The sequence below is a fragment of the Oreochromis aureus genome, linkage group 6 (assembly GCF_013358895.1).
Source record: "Oreochromis aureus strain Israel breed Guangdong linkage group 6, ZZ_aureus, whole genome shotgun sequence".
NCBI classification, from domain to species: Eukaryota; Metazoa; Chordata; class Actinopteri; order Cichliformes; family Cichlidae; genus Oreochromis; species Oreochromis aureus.
In genome coordinates this window covers 40,921,043-40,938,916 of record NC_052947.1, presented here as the reverse complement: position 1 = coordinate 40,938,916, position 17,874 = coordinate 40,921,043, and the positions used below count along the sequence as shown (strand labels likewise).

General features: G+C 46.9%; 1 protein-coding gene across 2 annotated transcripts in view; it reads left to right on the top strand.

The window, feature by feature from the left end:
* The window catches only part of sh3pxd2aa (SH3 and PX domains 2Aa), a 95,838-nt gene that overhangs the window by 30,305 nt on the left and 47,659 nt on the right, over positions 1-17,874 (top strand). For both annotated transcript variants that reach the window (XM_039613978.1, XM_039613977.1), the window contains exons 3-5: positions 2,565-2,640; positions 4,636-4,712; positions 6,364-6,455. In XM_039613978.1, coding sequence (XP_039469912.1) covers positions 2,565-2,640; positions 4,636-4,712; positions 6,364-6,455 — 245 coding nt within the window. The remainder of the gene's footprint in view (positions 1-2,564; positions 2,641-4,635; positions 4,713-6,363; positions 6,456-17,874) is intronic.

Below are 17,874 nucleotides of genomic sequence, written 5' to 3'. Positions count from 1 at the left end.
TAAAAGAGCAGTTGTGCCCGTGGCTGTGTCACCTGATCCCCGCCGTCCCACCTGTTCTCACCATTCTCTCTCCCTCGGTGATCCTGTAACTCCCGGCAGGTCGTGAGCACGCTCTCTCCTGCCAGGAATCTGTCAGCAGCGACAGGAAAACGTGTATTTCAGGACAAGCTTCGACCAGCCGGAGAGTGTCTCGAATAATGAGCTGACCTTGATCCGAGTGGATCAGTTCAGGCTGCACCAGCAGAGTTTGAGAAGGAGGGTGGGGGTGGGGGTGGGCGTGCAATTAGTGTGTTGAACTGAGAAAAAAGTCAGCGGTTTGAACATGACAGCGGCTGAGAGCTGACATGACGACCCTTACGGTTACTTCTGTCCTCTCAGGTTGTCGCACCTGCACGCAGGTGAGCACGTGCCGCACCTTACATCTTTGCCTTCATTAAGAAAGTGGAAACGGCGGCGCAGTCACACTATAAACCTGCGGGTTCAGCATTGGGGAAATATTTGGGGGCCGTCCGTCATCCATCCGTGTGTCACGGACACAGATCCTGTGAGCAGGATCCAAACCGTTTAGTGCCGTGGCAGCATTACAGGAAAAGAGTTGGGCATTGCCAGTGGAGTGTATCCTCTAAGACTTCAGCCAAGTGGATGAGTGGAAAAAAAGACAGGAATTCAATGAAAAGGTGGAGGCAGACTGACAGATGGACGGGGGAAACGGGATCAGGCGACGGATGTTTCCGGAGTGGGCGCTGGGGATTAGTGCGAGTGTTTTCTGGGTATCTTCTTGCATCCAGAGACCCACCCGGCTGTTTGCTCACTGGGTTCCCCGAGGTCTTTTACAGCTTTCAGCCATCACACACAGACACGCCGACAGCTCTCAGCTCCTGTTATACCTCTTTATGGACTTCAGCCCCCTGCACACACGTGCACACACGTGTGCATACATGCTCCTTCCCGTCTGTGATTCTGTAGGAATCCGTTTGCTGCAGTGCTGTGCAGTATGCCTGCTAATCCTCTGCATCTGTCCTTTGCTGTTTTTGCTTTCTCTCTAATCTTGATTGATTTATTTGAAGAGTGAAAGTGGAAAAGAGCAGGAATCTGCTGCGTTCCCCTCTCTCTAGACTTTCTCCTGTTTTTTCTTTGTCTTTATGCTTCGCTCTGCACGCTCCCTCTCTGCAGCTCCTGCTCTGGTGTCAGCACTTCTCTCACCATGTTCATGTCGTTCATGCTGGTTTGACTCCCGTGAACCCTGCGGCTCATGAAACCGCTGCTGCTCGGACCAACGGCGTGCTGGTGGACTTGTTTTCTTATTGATACCAGCATGCAGCTTTGGGGCTGAGGTGTAACCCTCGATATGATGCACAATCACCCCTGAGCAGAAAAACTGTTTAATGATGGTAAAGAAGCGTTTTTAGTAGATTAAAAGTTGCTAGTTTGACTGAGGCTGTCTTACTTCATATTTAAGAGTTACCTTCATTCTTTTTGTTTGGTGAGGAAGACTCAGGAGGAAGTTTGGTGTCAGCAATATGTTTGCTTCATAGTAACATGTTCCAGCAGCAACAGATACAAAGAGATGCTTGTGTTTAACAGACATTACTGTGGTGGTGATGCTAAGCTAACTGCTACAGGTCTTTGTCCTCATGTTAAACTATTGTCTTTTTGTTTGTTTGTTTTTTAAACCTGATTGGTCACCAGCCCTGTGGTAGCTGGGCTAGGCTTCATGTCCACGGTTGGTTTATAGCGTTTACCTTTTTGTGTGGCCTCCTGGCGTCCCACAGTGATGTGTAACTGTCCTGCTGTGACAGCATTGCATCATTTCCCAACTTTGTGGTGTTTGAGAGACTGAGAGTGCACACAGGAGTGAGCACATCATTGATTTCTTTAATTAATAAAGATAAACTTTGACAGTTAATCAGCCGCTCCACTCTCGTTCTGATCACGTGTCATTGTCTTGGATAACTGATCTAAATCTTTAAATTCATCTTTGCATTCCTCTTTGTCCCCCAGTGTTCTTCCTTCATGGTGTTTTGTCTTTACATCCACACATGCATGGCCACAGAATGAGATCGTGTGCATTTATATTTGTATTAACCCACGGCTAAAGATTTACTGCTGCAGAGGCCTTGAGGCTGAGCCTAACCCATTTTTCTATATAAATAATTAATGACAGTCAAACATTTTTGAATATCGCTCACAAATAAGGAAACCGTTTGTCTCTATAACTAGAGCTAAAAAGGTAACATGCACACAAGCTGACGTCTAAGACGTTTTGCTTTTAAGGAATGCCATCCTGGAATCATCTCATCCACCGATGCAGGATCGTTTATCTGAGGTTTTTCTCCGTGTGGGTGAAAATGATCTCTCAAGCTGCTCTCAGGATTTGAGCTATAGAGCCAGGCTAGCTGTGTTTATGCTAAGCTAATTGCCTCCTGGCTTCAGGTTTACACTCGACATGACTCACGAGATTGATATCGATCTTTATCTCGTGAAGAGACGGCAGATGATTCCTAAAACGTGAAGCTGAGCCGAGCATAAAACTAAAGCCGTTTCCTCTCCTCGTGTTTCCACAGATGCAGATACTCGACAAGTTCCCAATTGAGGGAGGGCAAAAAGACCCGAAGAAGAGGATCATCCCGTTTCTCCCAGGTAATAGCCTGCTCCCGAGCTCTCGTTATCTGAACAGGCTCCCATATTAATAATGTATGACTGGCACTCGCGGGGCGTCAGTGTGAGCTGGTTACTGGTGTGTGTTTGTGTGTGTGTGTGTGTGTTACTGCTGATGAGGCATTATCTGTGACTTTCAAATCTCAGCTGTGTTTTGGTGCCTGTGCGTCTGTGTGATGTTCACTTTTGGATGTGCAGAGCGTCTGAGTCACATTATGATCATGCATGAATGTGATCGCCTGATTATGCGGCGCTCGCGTGTCTGTGTGTGTGAGATTGACAGCACACACACACACACACACACACACACACACACACACACACACACACACTCGTCTCTCCTCACATTCAGGTTGATGGTGACCTGCAGCAGTGAGCACGATGCTGCATGTGTGTGTCCACCTGTGTGTGTCCACCTGTGTGTGTTCTCCATGGAGATTCCAGCTCCGTGTGTGCTCAGGCAGTAAAAGGCTTCTGTGTCTTCACAGCAGTTTATGTTGGTAAACACTCTGTTTAAGCCCTGTGGCCCACACGTGGTCCCAGCATCAGCTTTAAAGCCCCGCCCCCTCCCACCAGCCCTCCTCGTCCTCACACTCACAAACAAAACCAATCTGGAAACCCACCAAACACAAACCTCCCACTTTGCTAGAAAGCCAGTGGCGCCACACGCAAACATAACCGCCTGTCTGCGGATGCACGCCTCAGCTCGGACTCTAAGCCGCGCGATTCTTAATGGACTCTTTCAGTCTGAAGTTGCAGGACAGCGTTTTAGTTTCAGAGCTCGGCAATAAAAAAAAGAAAAAGAAATCACCAAGTGTGCAGTTTTTCTACAGTTTTGTGTATGGAAGCCAATAAGTGCCAAAAAAGATCTGATTATTAAATAAATGCAAAAACAGTTTTGGGTGTTTTTGAGGTCACACGGTGAGTGGGTTTAAATTTGTTTATATTCAAGAGGACGCTCACGGCCCCACAGTGGGGACTGTGGATACGTTCAACATATCCAGGTTCACTTAACTTCACACCATTCTCCTGTCGGCACACTGAGCTCTGAGAGATCTTCTGCTAATGATCACGCTGTTTCCCTGCACTGATTGGTCAGTAAGCGGCTGTTTAATGTGTGCTGAGCTCCTCGTTGGAACATCAGTGGCTGGTCGGGGTCGTGTCCCGGTCAGAAGTGAGTCACGTTTTGGTTGATTTTGATTTCTGTAGATTCAGTAGAGAGAATATGTGCAGTTAGATGGTGTTTAAGGTCAAACTTTTCAGGTTGCAGTGCGTGAAGCAGTCATGTTGTTGTGGCCTCTCTTTGGCTGGATCAACTGAAAAGGGATCGTTTACAAAAGTATGAATGTAGTGAAAGTTATTGTATGATTTCTGCCACTTTCAGATTTCATCTATATTCTGGTATCACTGCAGGTTTGTGGGGACCAAAATCCAGGTCACCACAAGTTTGAAGGCCAACCAAGGTTAGGCTATGGTTAGGGAAAGCATGATGCCAAGGACATGTCCCCGGGAGGTGTGTGTGTGTGTGTGTGTGTGTGTGTGTGTGTGTGCACGTCACAGTGTTGACTGATGCCTTGTTGCTGTTGTTGCTGTAAAGTCACACTAATGCTGCTCCAGGTCCAACGTTGCACCGTTTTTATGACTCATGGGGAAAAATGGGACTAAAGTCCATGCTGGATGATTCCCCATTAAACAGTAATTCCAGGGTTCCTTACACAACAGAGTGCACGACCCCGGGCCTGACGGGGTGGGGGTGTGTCACAGCTGGAGCCCGGAGTGTGGGCCGGAGATGTCATTCATTACTGACATCTCCTGACAGGTCTGAGTATTACAGGAAGCTTTGGCTGCTCTGCAGAATCAGCTTAAATGTGTATTTTTAGGGATGCTGTGCATGTCTGAAGTATTTACTCTTCTCCTTGCCTCTGTTGGCCTTCACCTCCATCTTTATTATTTTTTGTCCCCTTTCCTCCCTTCCAGGCAAAATCCTGTTCCGGAGGAGTCATGTGCGAGACGTGGCCATGAAGCGTCTGCGTTTCATCGATGACTACTGCAGGGTAAACATCCCCCAGCTTCTCGTCTGTCTGTGGGGGGCATCCCCGAGCCTGTCAGGGGTCGAGGGTCACGATCCGTGCTGTCTTTCACAAGCTGTTCAGACGGGGGGGGGGAGCTCTGATGGGACATGTTGTAGGAAAGCAGGGTCGACGTAGTTTGCATAAAGCTTTCACACCTTAAACTGACCTCCATTATTTTAAAGTCCATCTCACTAACGACCTCGTCCCTCGTTTGCTGGTTTTGTTTCCAGCAACAAAACCAAACTTGTGACGAGCGTTTGTAGTCCTGCAGCTCCAGAGTGACTTTCCTTATCACTTCCTGTTCCCACTCTTATTAGTTTTTCTAATCCTCCATCATGCCCTCCCCCTCTTCCTCCCTTCCTTCCTTCCTTCCTTCCTCTTGGCTCAAAGCTGCACGAGCAGAAGGGAGATTCAGGCTCTTATGTTTGTCTCCCCACATAATTATGGGGCAGTATTCCTCGCCTGTGTCAGGCAGGGTTACCCACAGCATTAGCTCAGTAATTGGGACTAGTTTAAGAAGCAGTTCCACACATGTGAAGTGAAGCTGGTCCTCAGCTCAGCACAGGCGAAGGTTCACACAAAAGCCTTTTCATTATCCAAATAACCTAAAGCGCTCCAGTGTTTACAGTTGCTACAGCAAACTGGTGTTTTTCAGCCAGCGTTATGGAGCACGCCGCACTGTTTACTTCCTGCATCCTGTTTATGAGGCAAACACAGAGGAAGAGAAATTATTCTCCAAGGATGGGCTCCCCGGAGCCTGCGGGGTGGAAGTCCGGCCGGCTGTGGGTGCACATGGCCTCTGCTGTGGATAATATAGGATCGGATGAATGAAACATGAAGGCAGCTCAGACTGTGGCAATTTAAATAAAAAGCCTACGCCGCACATATGTTGTGTATATTTCGCGATCCAGCACGGCGAGCTGTACGCAAGTCACTCTACAGCTGGAGCCAGTCACATCATTAAATATAGATATTTAGACGGACACGTGATCCTGTCTCTGACTGCGGCGTGCTTCTGTGTGTGAACAGTCATTTATCGTGTGTTTGTGTTCTGTAGATGTCTGTAGTCTGTATCATTCAGCTTATATTGAAACCTTAAATGTAAAACAGTCGCTCTGGAAACAAAGATCTAAACTTAAACTGATGATATTTTTATTTATACCTCTCGGTGGGAGAAATACAAGCTGCACACAGCTCTGCTATATTTTCACTTTATAGAGATTGAAGTCCAATAATCTCTGCTGCATGTCTGAGTGTAGCTGGTGCCTTAGACCTGCAGTTTCTCTACTGACCAGCTGGGGGCGCTGACTCTGAAGGCTGATTGGTGTAAAATTACAATAATTCTAACGTTACTCATTATTCTGATGAGTTTATGAACTCGATCACTATTTTCAAGTCTTGCTGAATACAACATAAAGTGCATTTTGTAATTTGTGGTTCCGTTTAGAGCTGAAAGGAATAAATCAGGGTTTGCTTTAAAGTCTTCATTAATCTTTTATATACAGGTCGTGCTTTAATATAATAAACAGTTTTGTTTAAACTCAAACTTATTTTTAAGCTGCTCAGGTAGAGTCTGAGGATGAAACTGTGGAGCGTCTTCAGAGAGGCACTCACTGTCACTCTCTCTCTGCAGGCGCTGGTGCGACTCCCTCCTCAGATTTCTCAGAGCGAGGAGGTGCTGCGCTTCTTCGAGACGAAGGCTGAGGACATCAACCCCCCCGTGGAGTGAGTGAAGCACACACTGTGGACAAACACCACACACACAGTTGCTGTATAGGCTAATCCGCTGGCCAATTTCTGTACCTGAATCAGCTTTACACACCTTTCCAGGTGAGAGTGGGTGTGGCTTAGATAGGCATCACTTTTAAAGGAGGGCTATGACATCAGCATTATCAAACTTGTCAGTCTTCCTCTCAAGGATGACGAGTCAAATGTAAAAGCATTTAAATCCACAGCTGCTCAGTGTTTCAGGGGTTTAATCACATGACCAGCTGATGTCATGTGTGACATCACTGTTAGCTACTGTTTGCTAGCTTTACAGATGGTGCTACATGCCCTGTATGACAATTCCTTTTTTTTCCACTAAGCTAAATGTTGTTATTAAATCAGCTGAAAGTGTTGGCAAAGTGAAAATATGTAGTTTTCCTTGTTAATTAGCAACATTTTGATAGCCATCTGCTGCATTAGCATGTAGCTAACTGTACACACTTCATGGCAAAAGAAGCTAAAATCATTTAGATGGTCATGCTAATTAGCATGTAGTTTGTCATAGAAATACTCGTGTTTAACAGGAAGTTTTTACTCTTTCTTGGTAAAATAAACTACAAATCGACACAGGAAGTTGAGCGTAGCATGTTGATTAGATTGTACGGTAACAGCAGCTTGTTTGCTCTGCCTCCAGCCTGGATTAGTCTATGCAGTACAACACACACACACACACACACACACACACACACACACACACACACACACACACACGTGCATGCAGACACTGTGTGAATTGCTGGCACTAATTGCATTGCGCTGCATGCAAACATGATGCTAAACGACTGAGTAAATCTCGTGTGTTGATTGATAATGGTTCAGCTCAGATGTTCCAGTACGCCCAGCGCTCACTGGCTCAGCTCATTGCCTCTCTGTCTGTTCTCGCTTTCTAGTCTATTCCCAATTCGACTCTTTCTCACTGAGTTCGTTAAAACCTCCTACCAGGCCAGGCGGAGAGGGAGGGAGGGCTGTTGTAGGGAGAGCAGTTGATGGATGTCAGTGTGGGAGGAGGAGAATGACTTGTTTCATAGCAGGAGATGGCCCCTTTGGGTAGTTGTTAATTAGAGAACACTCTCCTCTCCAAACCTCAAATGCCAGTATCGCAGTATTCACTGGTAATGTGTTCCTGTATGTACTGAGACAGCTGAGGCCCAGCGCTCCTGCTCCATCCAGGCTCCTCCTCTCTGCACGCCTTGCTCACTGACCTCTTGCTTTCCTGTGTTTGTCAGTAACGAAGCGTCTCTTCTCGCTCATTTTCCTCCTCCTCTAACTTTGTGTCTAACTCACCCTCGTAAATTCAAGTGCGTTTAATTGACGAGACTGTTCAAGGTTACAAACAACGGCGCCGACACGGTTGTTCTTCGCTCAGCTTTGGTCCCCTCGCCATCCACACTCTGTCATACCTCATCTCATCATCTCATCTCTCTCGTTTTTCTCATTTGACTTCTGCTCCTCATCATCTCTCCTCCTCCTCCTCCCCTCTCTCCTGTATGCCCAGTGCATTAAGAAATCCCATTAATCTTGCTGCCAGAGGATGTGGGAGATGAAGTCATACATGTGGCGCATCAATAATGTGTGCAAGCACTGACCTCATCACATACAGCCTGTTATCCTCCATCTGTTACACACAGCGGCATGCAGAATTACTTTGAATACTTAATTTAGCTCCTCTGAAACTGAATGGATGCCAAAACAAGAGGCAATGCATGAAAGTTGTTAAAGGACTTTCAAGGATGTGCGAAACACCCACTAACAAAGTGCACTAGGCGAAGTCTGTGCAGACAGAATGAACGGGGGTACAAAGGTTGACCCCTGAGGAACACCGTGATTACGGGGCACACAGGCGTGCTGCAAACCTTTGCTTATGTAGCGTACATTTCAAACCTACAGCTGCTGTTGAGCAGAGCTACAGTCAGACGAGCAGCAACAGCTGCACTTCCTCCAGTGGCCACTTGGAGGTCGGCTCTAAAACTGAGTCAGTTTTCATAGACTTCCATGTATAAATTTCCCCCTTCATAGCAACCATATAGATTATTATTTTTATTATTTTGACTAACTTGTCTGCATTTTGTTAAGGCTTAAAGTTGTTGTCGTCCCACTGAGTGACAGGTGTACATACATTAGCATCTGTAGCTGCTAGCTCTCTGCTAACCTACACCTCAGCTAACTGGGTCCCTGAACTGGACCAGTGCACCGTGTTCGTGCTGTTGGAGCCTTTTGGAGCATTTTTAATGACATCATGTGACCAATAACACGGCTGCTGTGAGGTTACTGTGGTAACAGACCTTTAAAGAAACCTGTGCTTCAGTTTTGGCAAGTGAAATTAAAGAATTTTAATTGTCACGGAGCACTAATTAACAGGCATCCTTTTTATTATTGTTATTATTATTATTGTTGTTGTTGTTGTTAGCTAATAGCGTAGCAGTCCAGCCTCCTCCAACATGGTCAATAATGTCTGTTAAAAAAGCCACATGGCTGTTAGAGCTGAGAATAAAAGAAAGAAACATCTTTGCTGGGACCTCCTTTGGTGCTCTGCATGGAGATTCAGTCGGACTTCACAAAATGAAAATGTGTTTTTTATGACAGCTGTGTGTAGCTAGGAAGAAAATCAGAAAAGCACTTTTCTTTCCTGCTTTCACAGCTGTAAATTAAAAGGAAATGCATCTCCCATTAGAGTAGAACATCGCAGCACAGTTTCCCTTTTATTTCATCACAAGATGAAATAAAAGGGAAATTTAATTGTAACAACCAGCTGTTCATCCTTACAGAGGGCTCTCTTTTTAATCTCCCGGCCTTTTACCAAGTAACCATTTAATTTGGATATTTCATAAGAAGAAAGCCAAATCAATACAGCACACCATTAATATTTGGGAAAAAAACAAAACAAATCAATGTGTGTTTTAATCTTCCTAAATAAGTCCATCTCAGTGCCCAGCGTCGAGGCAGTGAAAACCACATTTGAACTCATTTTCCAGTGAAAAAAGAAAAGTCTCATTTATATCGATTGATCAGATTGAAACCAGCTATAAATCATAAGTGAATTTAAAGGGAAACACACGCTCATTTAAGGTTTATGCATGAAATTTTCTTGAGCGTGGCTGTGGAACGACGGAGATCGCAGGATGTGAGGAAGCGCTGCACTTCGGGTAGATTCGGATCAAATGGAGCTCCAACCTCTCCTGGCTGCTCGGTGTCCCTGCAGGCTCCGCCTTAATAACAGAAGGAAATACTCAGGAGGGTGAAGCGCCCGCCGCCTGCTTTATAGAACAGCTCTGCTCGGTTAGTTAGACGTCGTGATCCAGACGACTCGACTTGTGTCTCGGCTAAATTGGATGGGCTCCTTTCATTCCCTACCCATAATGCATCTGCTAAATGAAAATGAACCGTGGGGGAGGGGGCGTTCGGCAACCAGAGTGGCCATTGATTCAAAGCCATGATTGGACTGTCTGTGTGTGTGTGTGTGTGTGTGTGTGTGTGTGTGTGTGTGTGTGTGTGTGTGTGTGTGTGTCAGACTGAGTGCTGTGGAAGAAGAAAGGCGATTTGGGCCGAGCAGCCGTGCAAACACACCCTGCTGTGTGTGTGTGTGTGTGTGTGTGTGTGTGTGTGTGCAGTCGGACGTTTGGACACCTCTGGACTTTGACACGAGTCATGTTTCTAGATCAGCTTTGGACACTCTTTGTTTTCACTGCCTGCTTCAGTCTGTCGTCACCCGGAGCTTTTCCAGCAGTTTTCCAAGGAACCATCTGCAGAATTAAACGGAAACCTCACCAGCAGGGGGCAGCGCTTTACTAGTGGATATTTCTTTGTACCTGCCCCCAGCCTGGCTGTAAATACGAATGTGTTTGGATACAGTGACTCACTGCATGACACAAACGTACCGTCTGGTTATTTCAGATCTCTTCAACAGGATTCACAGACTTTGGGACATAAAGTCACATTTTAAAGGTTTTCAAACTGTTTTAAACAAATACATTTAAAATTGGCACATCCGGGCACCTGTTGGCACCTTTTCTGCCAATCTGTAGTCCAGCAGGACCCAAACATCCTCAGCTGATGGAGGGCGAGGTCACCTGTCACCTCTGCAGACTATCGAGTATTAAATACCAAGAAACAAGAATAAACCACCAACACCCTCGAACTAAAACTCTCACATGGGGACTCTTAGGAGTCCGTCGAAGGTTCAGGTGTGATACCTGAGCAGGTCCTACAGGTGTGTACAGTAGTGGTTTCCTAGCAGCAGCTGGACTGTCACAGCTGTTGGTGCTGAGATGTGATGTAATGAAGGTTTGATGGTTTTTGCAGCTGAACTTGAAGAAACGTTTAAAGTCGTTGAGTTTTTTGGGACCTTCTTGTCTAAAGTTAAAGATGGACTGTTGTTTCTCACGATGAAATGGATTCCAGCAGCACCTGAGTGGTTTGCAAAACCACCTCATTACAACAAAGAGTGCAGGAAACCCCACAGTAACTATTGACAGGGCTCCTGTGGTGATGGTCAGATATCAGACACTGCAAACCTGCGGTGACGGTAAACGATGGAGGAATCTGAATCATCTGTTTTCTTTGTGTTATTGCTCAGTTCGGCTTTCCTCTGTTTGCTCCCATAACAACAGGACCGAAAAGGCTTCAAGTTTGTCCGTGTCCAGACTTTAGTCTGCTCGTCTACTTCCTGTCACTTTCACATGTTTATATCTTTAAAGCAGAACTTTTTAGCAGTTTTATAATATTTCATGAATTGTAGCCAAAAAATGTTAAATGTTTCAAATCACTGGACTAACCAGCTTTGATGCTTCATTTTTCATGACCTATTTAATCCAAATATGAGAGGTCTTGAACTATTTGTTAATAAGCCTAAAATATTGATGTGGATTAACCGGAGGATTCTGGCTCCAGGCAGACGAGACCGAATCAGCAGAGACCATCTCCACTCAACAGCGTCGGCTCGCACCGCTGCTTCCCCGGCTGCTGATGAGAGCGTTAACATTACAGCCAAGAGTTATTTTAGCCTTTTCCAAGAATTAGCACGTGAGAGGATGACTACTGAAAACGTCGACCTAAACAAGCATCCATGAAACTGGAGCTCTAATCATGATGTTAAAGTTTATTTTCCATAAAATACAAATATAAGTACGCTTCATGTTCTATAGATGTGTCAGTGTGGCTATAAATGTCCTCACTGTGGAGGTGAGCGCAGTGACTGGACAGAATGATATAATTCTGTGATGTCACAGGAAACTGTTTAAAGGCGCTCTCTCTTGGTAGTAGATGCTGCCTCCGCCTCTGTGCTCGCTGCTTAACGTCGGCGTGCAGACGTCCTCGCTGCCTGGTGCTTCTTAAAATGCACGACACGCTGCCAGAAGGCGCCGCTAATCTCTGAACACTCTGAACGCCTGCACGTGTGTTTATCTCCTTCCCCACTTTTCCTCTCACCCTGCGTAACGAGGCGGCGTTTTGATGAGTCGACATAATTTGGTGCCCGAATGTTAATTGGAAAGAAAGTGAATGACGACAGCTTCTCATCAGCTTCGAGCCGCAGAGAAAAGAACAGGGAAGGGAAGCTGACGGGTGCACGGGCCCCTGCTGGGAACTGTTCCCCAACACTGATGACCTTTGGTGACCTGATGTTTCGCTTCATTCATGGTAAAAATGCTCATCATGAGAATATTTTTGATCAGTCCGACTTTTATTGTTTCTTATGCAGCAGGAACTGGAGCTGATTATTAGACTTCTGTGCTGCAGGACCTGTTTGGTAGACACTGTGTGTCTGAGTGAGTTTGTCAGGTGTTTCAATCATATATGGGCCAACAGGTTTGAAGTATCACGATTAAAACTGCTCAAATATCGAGTGACCGCATCCTGTGAGGGGTCCAGGGTCCAGAGTGTCGGCGGTCTTGTGGATCTTGTTGGTTCGTTAGCTTGCACAGAGGTCGTTCACTGGTCTGATTGAAGCAGTGCGGATGAGAACGAGCACCTTAAAATCTGATGGCGATGACTCTCAGCTGGGTGGAGGGTGGAGTGCCCACTCTGGGAGAGGAATCGTGTCTCCAAGTGATGGAGGTGAAGTATGTTCAGGTCTTGTTCTCAAGTGACGGCAGAGATGTGCAGGAGAGACAGACGTGGATGCCACACTGGCCTGTTGCAGTAACCAGAGAGGCGGAGCTGGAAGGAGACCAGAGGACAGATCCAGGACACGCATCTCAGACCTGGAGGAGGCGACTGGGGAGAGCGAGGTGTGGACATGTCCTGGGCGAGTAGCAGGAAGCAGATTAATGGATGGATCCGAAAACCATGTTTACGTTTGAGCAGAAGCTCCAAAGTCTGAGCTGAGCCTGCATCAGCTGTGTCTTTCTGTCGTCCAGGAAACATCCGTCTCCGTCCCCTCGTCCTCCCAGTGTCCCGTCTGTATCAGCCCGTCTGCTGTGAGCAGCAGGCAGGCGGCGTGCTCACTCACCCGTGATGGATAAGCTGCTTCAGTATCAGGGTCGTTGCACTCAGGGGAGACGGCACGAGCGGTGAACACTAAGGCGTCGACGGGGTTAAAGTGTGTCAGAGTGGCGAGGAGCGGGCAGCTGAGCGTGCGTATTTATTGATCCGTGTCAGAAACGGTGACCTCACGCACCTCACACAAAAAGACGCGCAGCATCATCAGAGAGGATTTTCTTCTCCACGACTGAACATTGCTGCACGTTTGCAGCGACTTCAGCGCGCCTCTCGTCTGCTCTCGGCTCGGCTTCTTTCCCGCCGTCACCCTTCACGGATGCACTCGTTCACCTAGATGCAGCGTCTGACTCACGAGTACTCGCACACTTACTCGCTGGCCGTTGTCAGCCTGGGGAGGGAGCTTCCTACCGTCATAGCTTTGCGAGGGCCTGGCTGCATGAGAGTGTGATGAATAGAGCGGGCCGCGGCAGCTGGAGCTACCGTGGTGATGAAATGTGTGCACTTTATCATTTCCTGGAAAATGAGGAAGGAGAGCGGGAAAGGAAAGAGGAAAGGGGGATGTCCCTCAGGGGGAGGAGGAGAGCAGGTCAGAAAGGAGGAAGGAGGGAGGTTATGGATCCGGTCATGACGTCTTATTCTTTATTGGCCCTTCATAAAATCTGATTACAGGAGTCGTGCCTTAACTGTAGTCGGTGTGCTTCTGCTATGAAAGATGGAATCCTGTGACTGTGATCTGATTAGAAAAGGAGCCGCATGCCTGGCAGGGCGGCGCAGGAACCGGCGCCATCAATCAAAGCTCCAAAGAGAGCGGAGACCCCGAGCGCAGCCCACCGTCACGCTCTCCATGTGAGAGTGCAACGTCGACCCCTGTCTGCAGAGCAGCGTACTGCAGCGCAGGCACAAGTGGCACTGAGCTGATGTCACTCGCGTGCAATCATCAGCTGCTCCTTTTTGAAGTCCGGCAGCCTTGATAATAAATGAAGTTTTAATGGAGCTTTAGTCGGATCGCCGCTCTTCTTTTTTGTTTGCTTTTTGATGCGTCGAAGTGCCCTGCAGAAAGAAAACCGCAAAAATATTTCTCTCCTGTGATGCAAAAGCCTGATATCAAAGCAAAGGCTTTGTCTTTGGAGCTTTTATGTCTCCAACACATCATTTTTACAACTACACACGTTTTTCACACACCGGGAACGGCTTAACTCCTCCAAACATCAGACTGACGCCTCAGCTCTGGTTTCCAGTCTGTGTGCTAAAGATGCCAAATGAATCAAGGTGTCACAAGATGATTACTGAGGTAGAATATTAAAGAAAATCTAGGATTTTTCTTCATCTGACAGGAAAGTTGTTACACTACAACTCAGCTCAGAGTCATGAAGAGTCTGAAGAGTCCGCCTGAGGAAGACTCTTTTCTCTCCGAGCTCCTTAGGCTACAATGACCTGGAGGACTGAGAACCTTCACAGACATCTGCAAGCATTAACAGCCGATTCTGCTCACAGAAGAAAAAATACTGTAACACTACAAGGTTGTGCCTGACACAGTCGGGGTGTCTAACTCCTGAATGCTCGCGTTAGCTCAGGCTGAAGGTGTTTGAACTCAGAGTGAGGACTCTGGAGCGATCACCAAAGCCAAGAACTGAGTGTTTGACTGTGTGAGCGGTCTTTAGGACAGTAATCTCAGAGTCGTTCACTACTCTCTAAAAACTGGCCACATGGTGGCGCACTCTGCATCACAAACCCGTCCGATGGAGCCCACGCCTCCCACAGGCTTCATGTATAAACGTATCGAGCGTGTGTCCTCGTAGCCGAGCCTCTCTGTCAGATATATTTCCACCGTGTGGAATTTCTCGGCCGGCCAAAGCTTCCTGCCCTCCTCTCCGTCTGTTTTCCCCTTTTTTCTGAGACATATTTTATTTCCTCTTCTCTTACTTGGCATTTTTTCCTGCAGATCTTGCATTTTTATCGAGTCAATTTGCATGGCTGTGGGCAGTGATTTGTTTTATCTGTCGGGGCTCACGGTTGGTAATCGTATAACTATCAGCTTAAATGGAATATCCGTCCTCTGCGGACCATAACGTTGACAAATCACTGTGTTGTTATGCGCATGCTGTATTTGAGCCACGATGAAGGCATCGCCGCCGCCCTCCTATAGGCCACGGTGATGCTGTCATCATTCATCTCGCCCCTCACAGCCCTCTCTGTGAATAACAACAGGCTTTGACCTTGGCTTGTGTCTGGCGGGGTAGAGATGCTGCAAGATTATCAGATTATTGCTGGATAAGGCATGAACTCGTGTGATTGGCCAGTTTTCGGGCTCCCAACAGGGGGCTGGTTAAGCGGCAGTGTTACCCCTGGTGATGGGGCTCGTTGGGAATAATTGTGGGCGACGATGTGTTGGTGTAACCCAGGAGGTCGGCTCTGTCACTGACAGGAGACGGCCTCACATCCACCATGCTGGTTCACACCGTGTTAATGACATTCTTCTTTTATTGAGGTCACCGAGGTTAAAGGTGTCTCTGTTCATCGTCCTGATTCACAGGGTGAGCTCATCTCCAGCTGAGCCGAAGATTAAAATGATTCTGCATTTAAGCCTAAACTGGGGTTTAAATGACAGAGAGCTGTTAGTACAGGTTACCATTTAAACTTCATTCAATAACTGAATTATATGAAGAGCTGGGCAGGACACACAAACCCACAGTGGTCACTGAAATAATCTGAAAGTGAGTAAAAAGAGAAAATGTGCTGCTAGTGAACTTCAGACATTGTTTTTAAACTGTGATTCATCAGAATCATTAAAATAAATAAATAAATACTGAAAGCAGCCTGGACAGAAACGATGGTGCACAGAAAAAATTAAACATAAGTTGACGACATGTTAAAGTGGGCGTGTCCTTAGCATCACAGGTGTCTGCCTAAGGACAGAGCCGTCTCAGGAGATGGAGACAGAAATGTTAAAGGTGAAGGCTATGAGGCCGTGTCCGAGCAGCTCGATGTTCCTGTGACGACCCCTGACCTCTGACCCTAACCTGTACAATCCAGGTCATGATTTCTGAGCCTGCTGCTGAGGCTTTGAATGCTGAATCGCTCTGCAGAGAGTGTTGAGGGGTTTTTAAGATCCAACATGTGAACCTCAGGCTGAAACACTGACTCGGTGAACTGACCTCGAGTCACTCTGCAACCTTTCTCATATTTCATTCACTCATCATTCATTTTTCTTTCATGTGCACTCCTCACCTGTCTGCTGCTCTCACCATCTATTAGATGGTGAAGTTACAGGACAAAATCAAACATGAGACGGTGTCAACTTGGAAAAATGATGAAAAATTCATCGATGGATAATAAAGGAAACACTAAACGATTAAGCTATTTCCACGATAAGTGACTGAGAAGCGTGCGGTGGAGAGGATCAGGAGAAACAAAACTGAATGCTTGAGCCTTCAGCTGCCTGCTCCATGCCAGCTGTACGTGCTTCTCTTCTGTGCTCGCCAAGTGTGACGGCGCTGCCGCGTACAAAGCGGTTAATTGATTCCTCCAAACTCGTCTGGACAGCTAATGCCCAGAGTCAGCCTCAGTCTTGTTGTGGCCCCGAGGGTAATGTGGGGGTCCACGGGGGGCTTAGAGTAGGCGGGGTCACGGGCGGGAGGTTGGAGCTGAGGTCTGGATTTGACGAGGCTTAGAGATGACCTCGGCGGGGAGGGAAGCAGAGAGAGGCTAAGGCGATAATCTGGGGAAGTATTTATTTACTGGTGGTGCAGGGTAGCCTAGCAGGAGGCCAGTGAGAATCATTAAGTTGCATCCATTACGCTAATAGTGGTAAACACATCGATTAGGCCTTTATCTGCCAGCCCCACTCATACTCTCTAATTAGGAAATCCATCGTTTTTGAGGCCACTAAAAAGTTTCTTTTGTAAACTGAAGCCACTGAAAATGAAACGGCAGCTTTGGCACCTGTGACCTCTGACCTCACTGAGCTGGAGCTGCTCTTACGTGTGATTTCTTTCATACCACGAGGTCACAGTGTTAAAGATTTAGTATTTGTTTAGCTCTGCTCTTCAGTGATGATGATTTTCTCTAACACCCTGAAACCAGCCTGTTGTTGAGAATTCGAGGGGCAAAAATCGAATATTCAGCAAACCTTTCATCCTGGCTGAACCTCTCAGTCAGCTGACCGGCCGGCCCGCGTGCCACACGGCTCGCAGCTTCAGGACACACGTTTTGTTTCGACAGTCGATGCTGTTCTGCGACTCCTGGCCAGCGTGCTGATGTTTTTGCCTCTCTCTGCTTACCTTTCACACAGAACGCCGTCATTTATTTTGACTGTCATGAAAACACCGCTGCTATCAAAACAACATCCATTTTTAATGATGCGTGACTGATCGCCGTGAACATCTGTGCGCTCAATGATCTGTCATCACAGATAGTTTGTTACAGAATCTCTGAAATACGGGAAAACAAAAGCTCAACAACAACCTCTGTGAACATCTGTCACAGGGACCAGATGAGCATGTTCTCCCAGCACTGCTGCTTCACATGACCTCTCACCTCCTGCTTCCTCCTCTTACCTCCAGTAGATGTGAGTAGAGAGCTGGCAGCTCCAGGGCAGTGTTTGATTTCAGCCTCAGGGACTCTGGTCACTGGCTAAACTCTGGAGCCCGTGTTTCTGTTCTCCCAGCTTCTCTTGGTGCATTGCTCCTCCTTTGCGGCCTAATGCTTTACAGATGCCTCCAGGTCCATACCTCGATAAATAAAGCCAAAACTAGCCAGCAGCGCTCCCGCTGGCACGTCCTGGTTTAGTGTTAAATGTTAGCTGTTTAGCCAAAAAGCCTCTTTCTCTGATTCTGCTGCAGACACACTCTCTTCACAGTACTTTATTTTCTGCTGCTAATTAACTGCTGCTGTAATTAACTGCTCTTTGTCAGTGTTGCTAATGAGTTTGTATTTGGAGTAA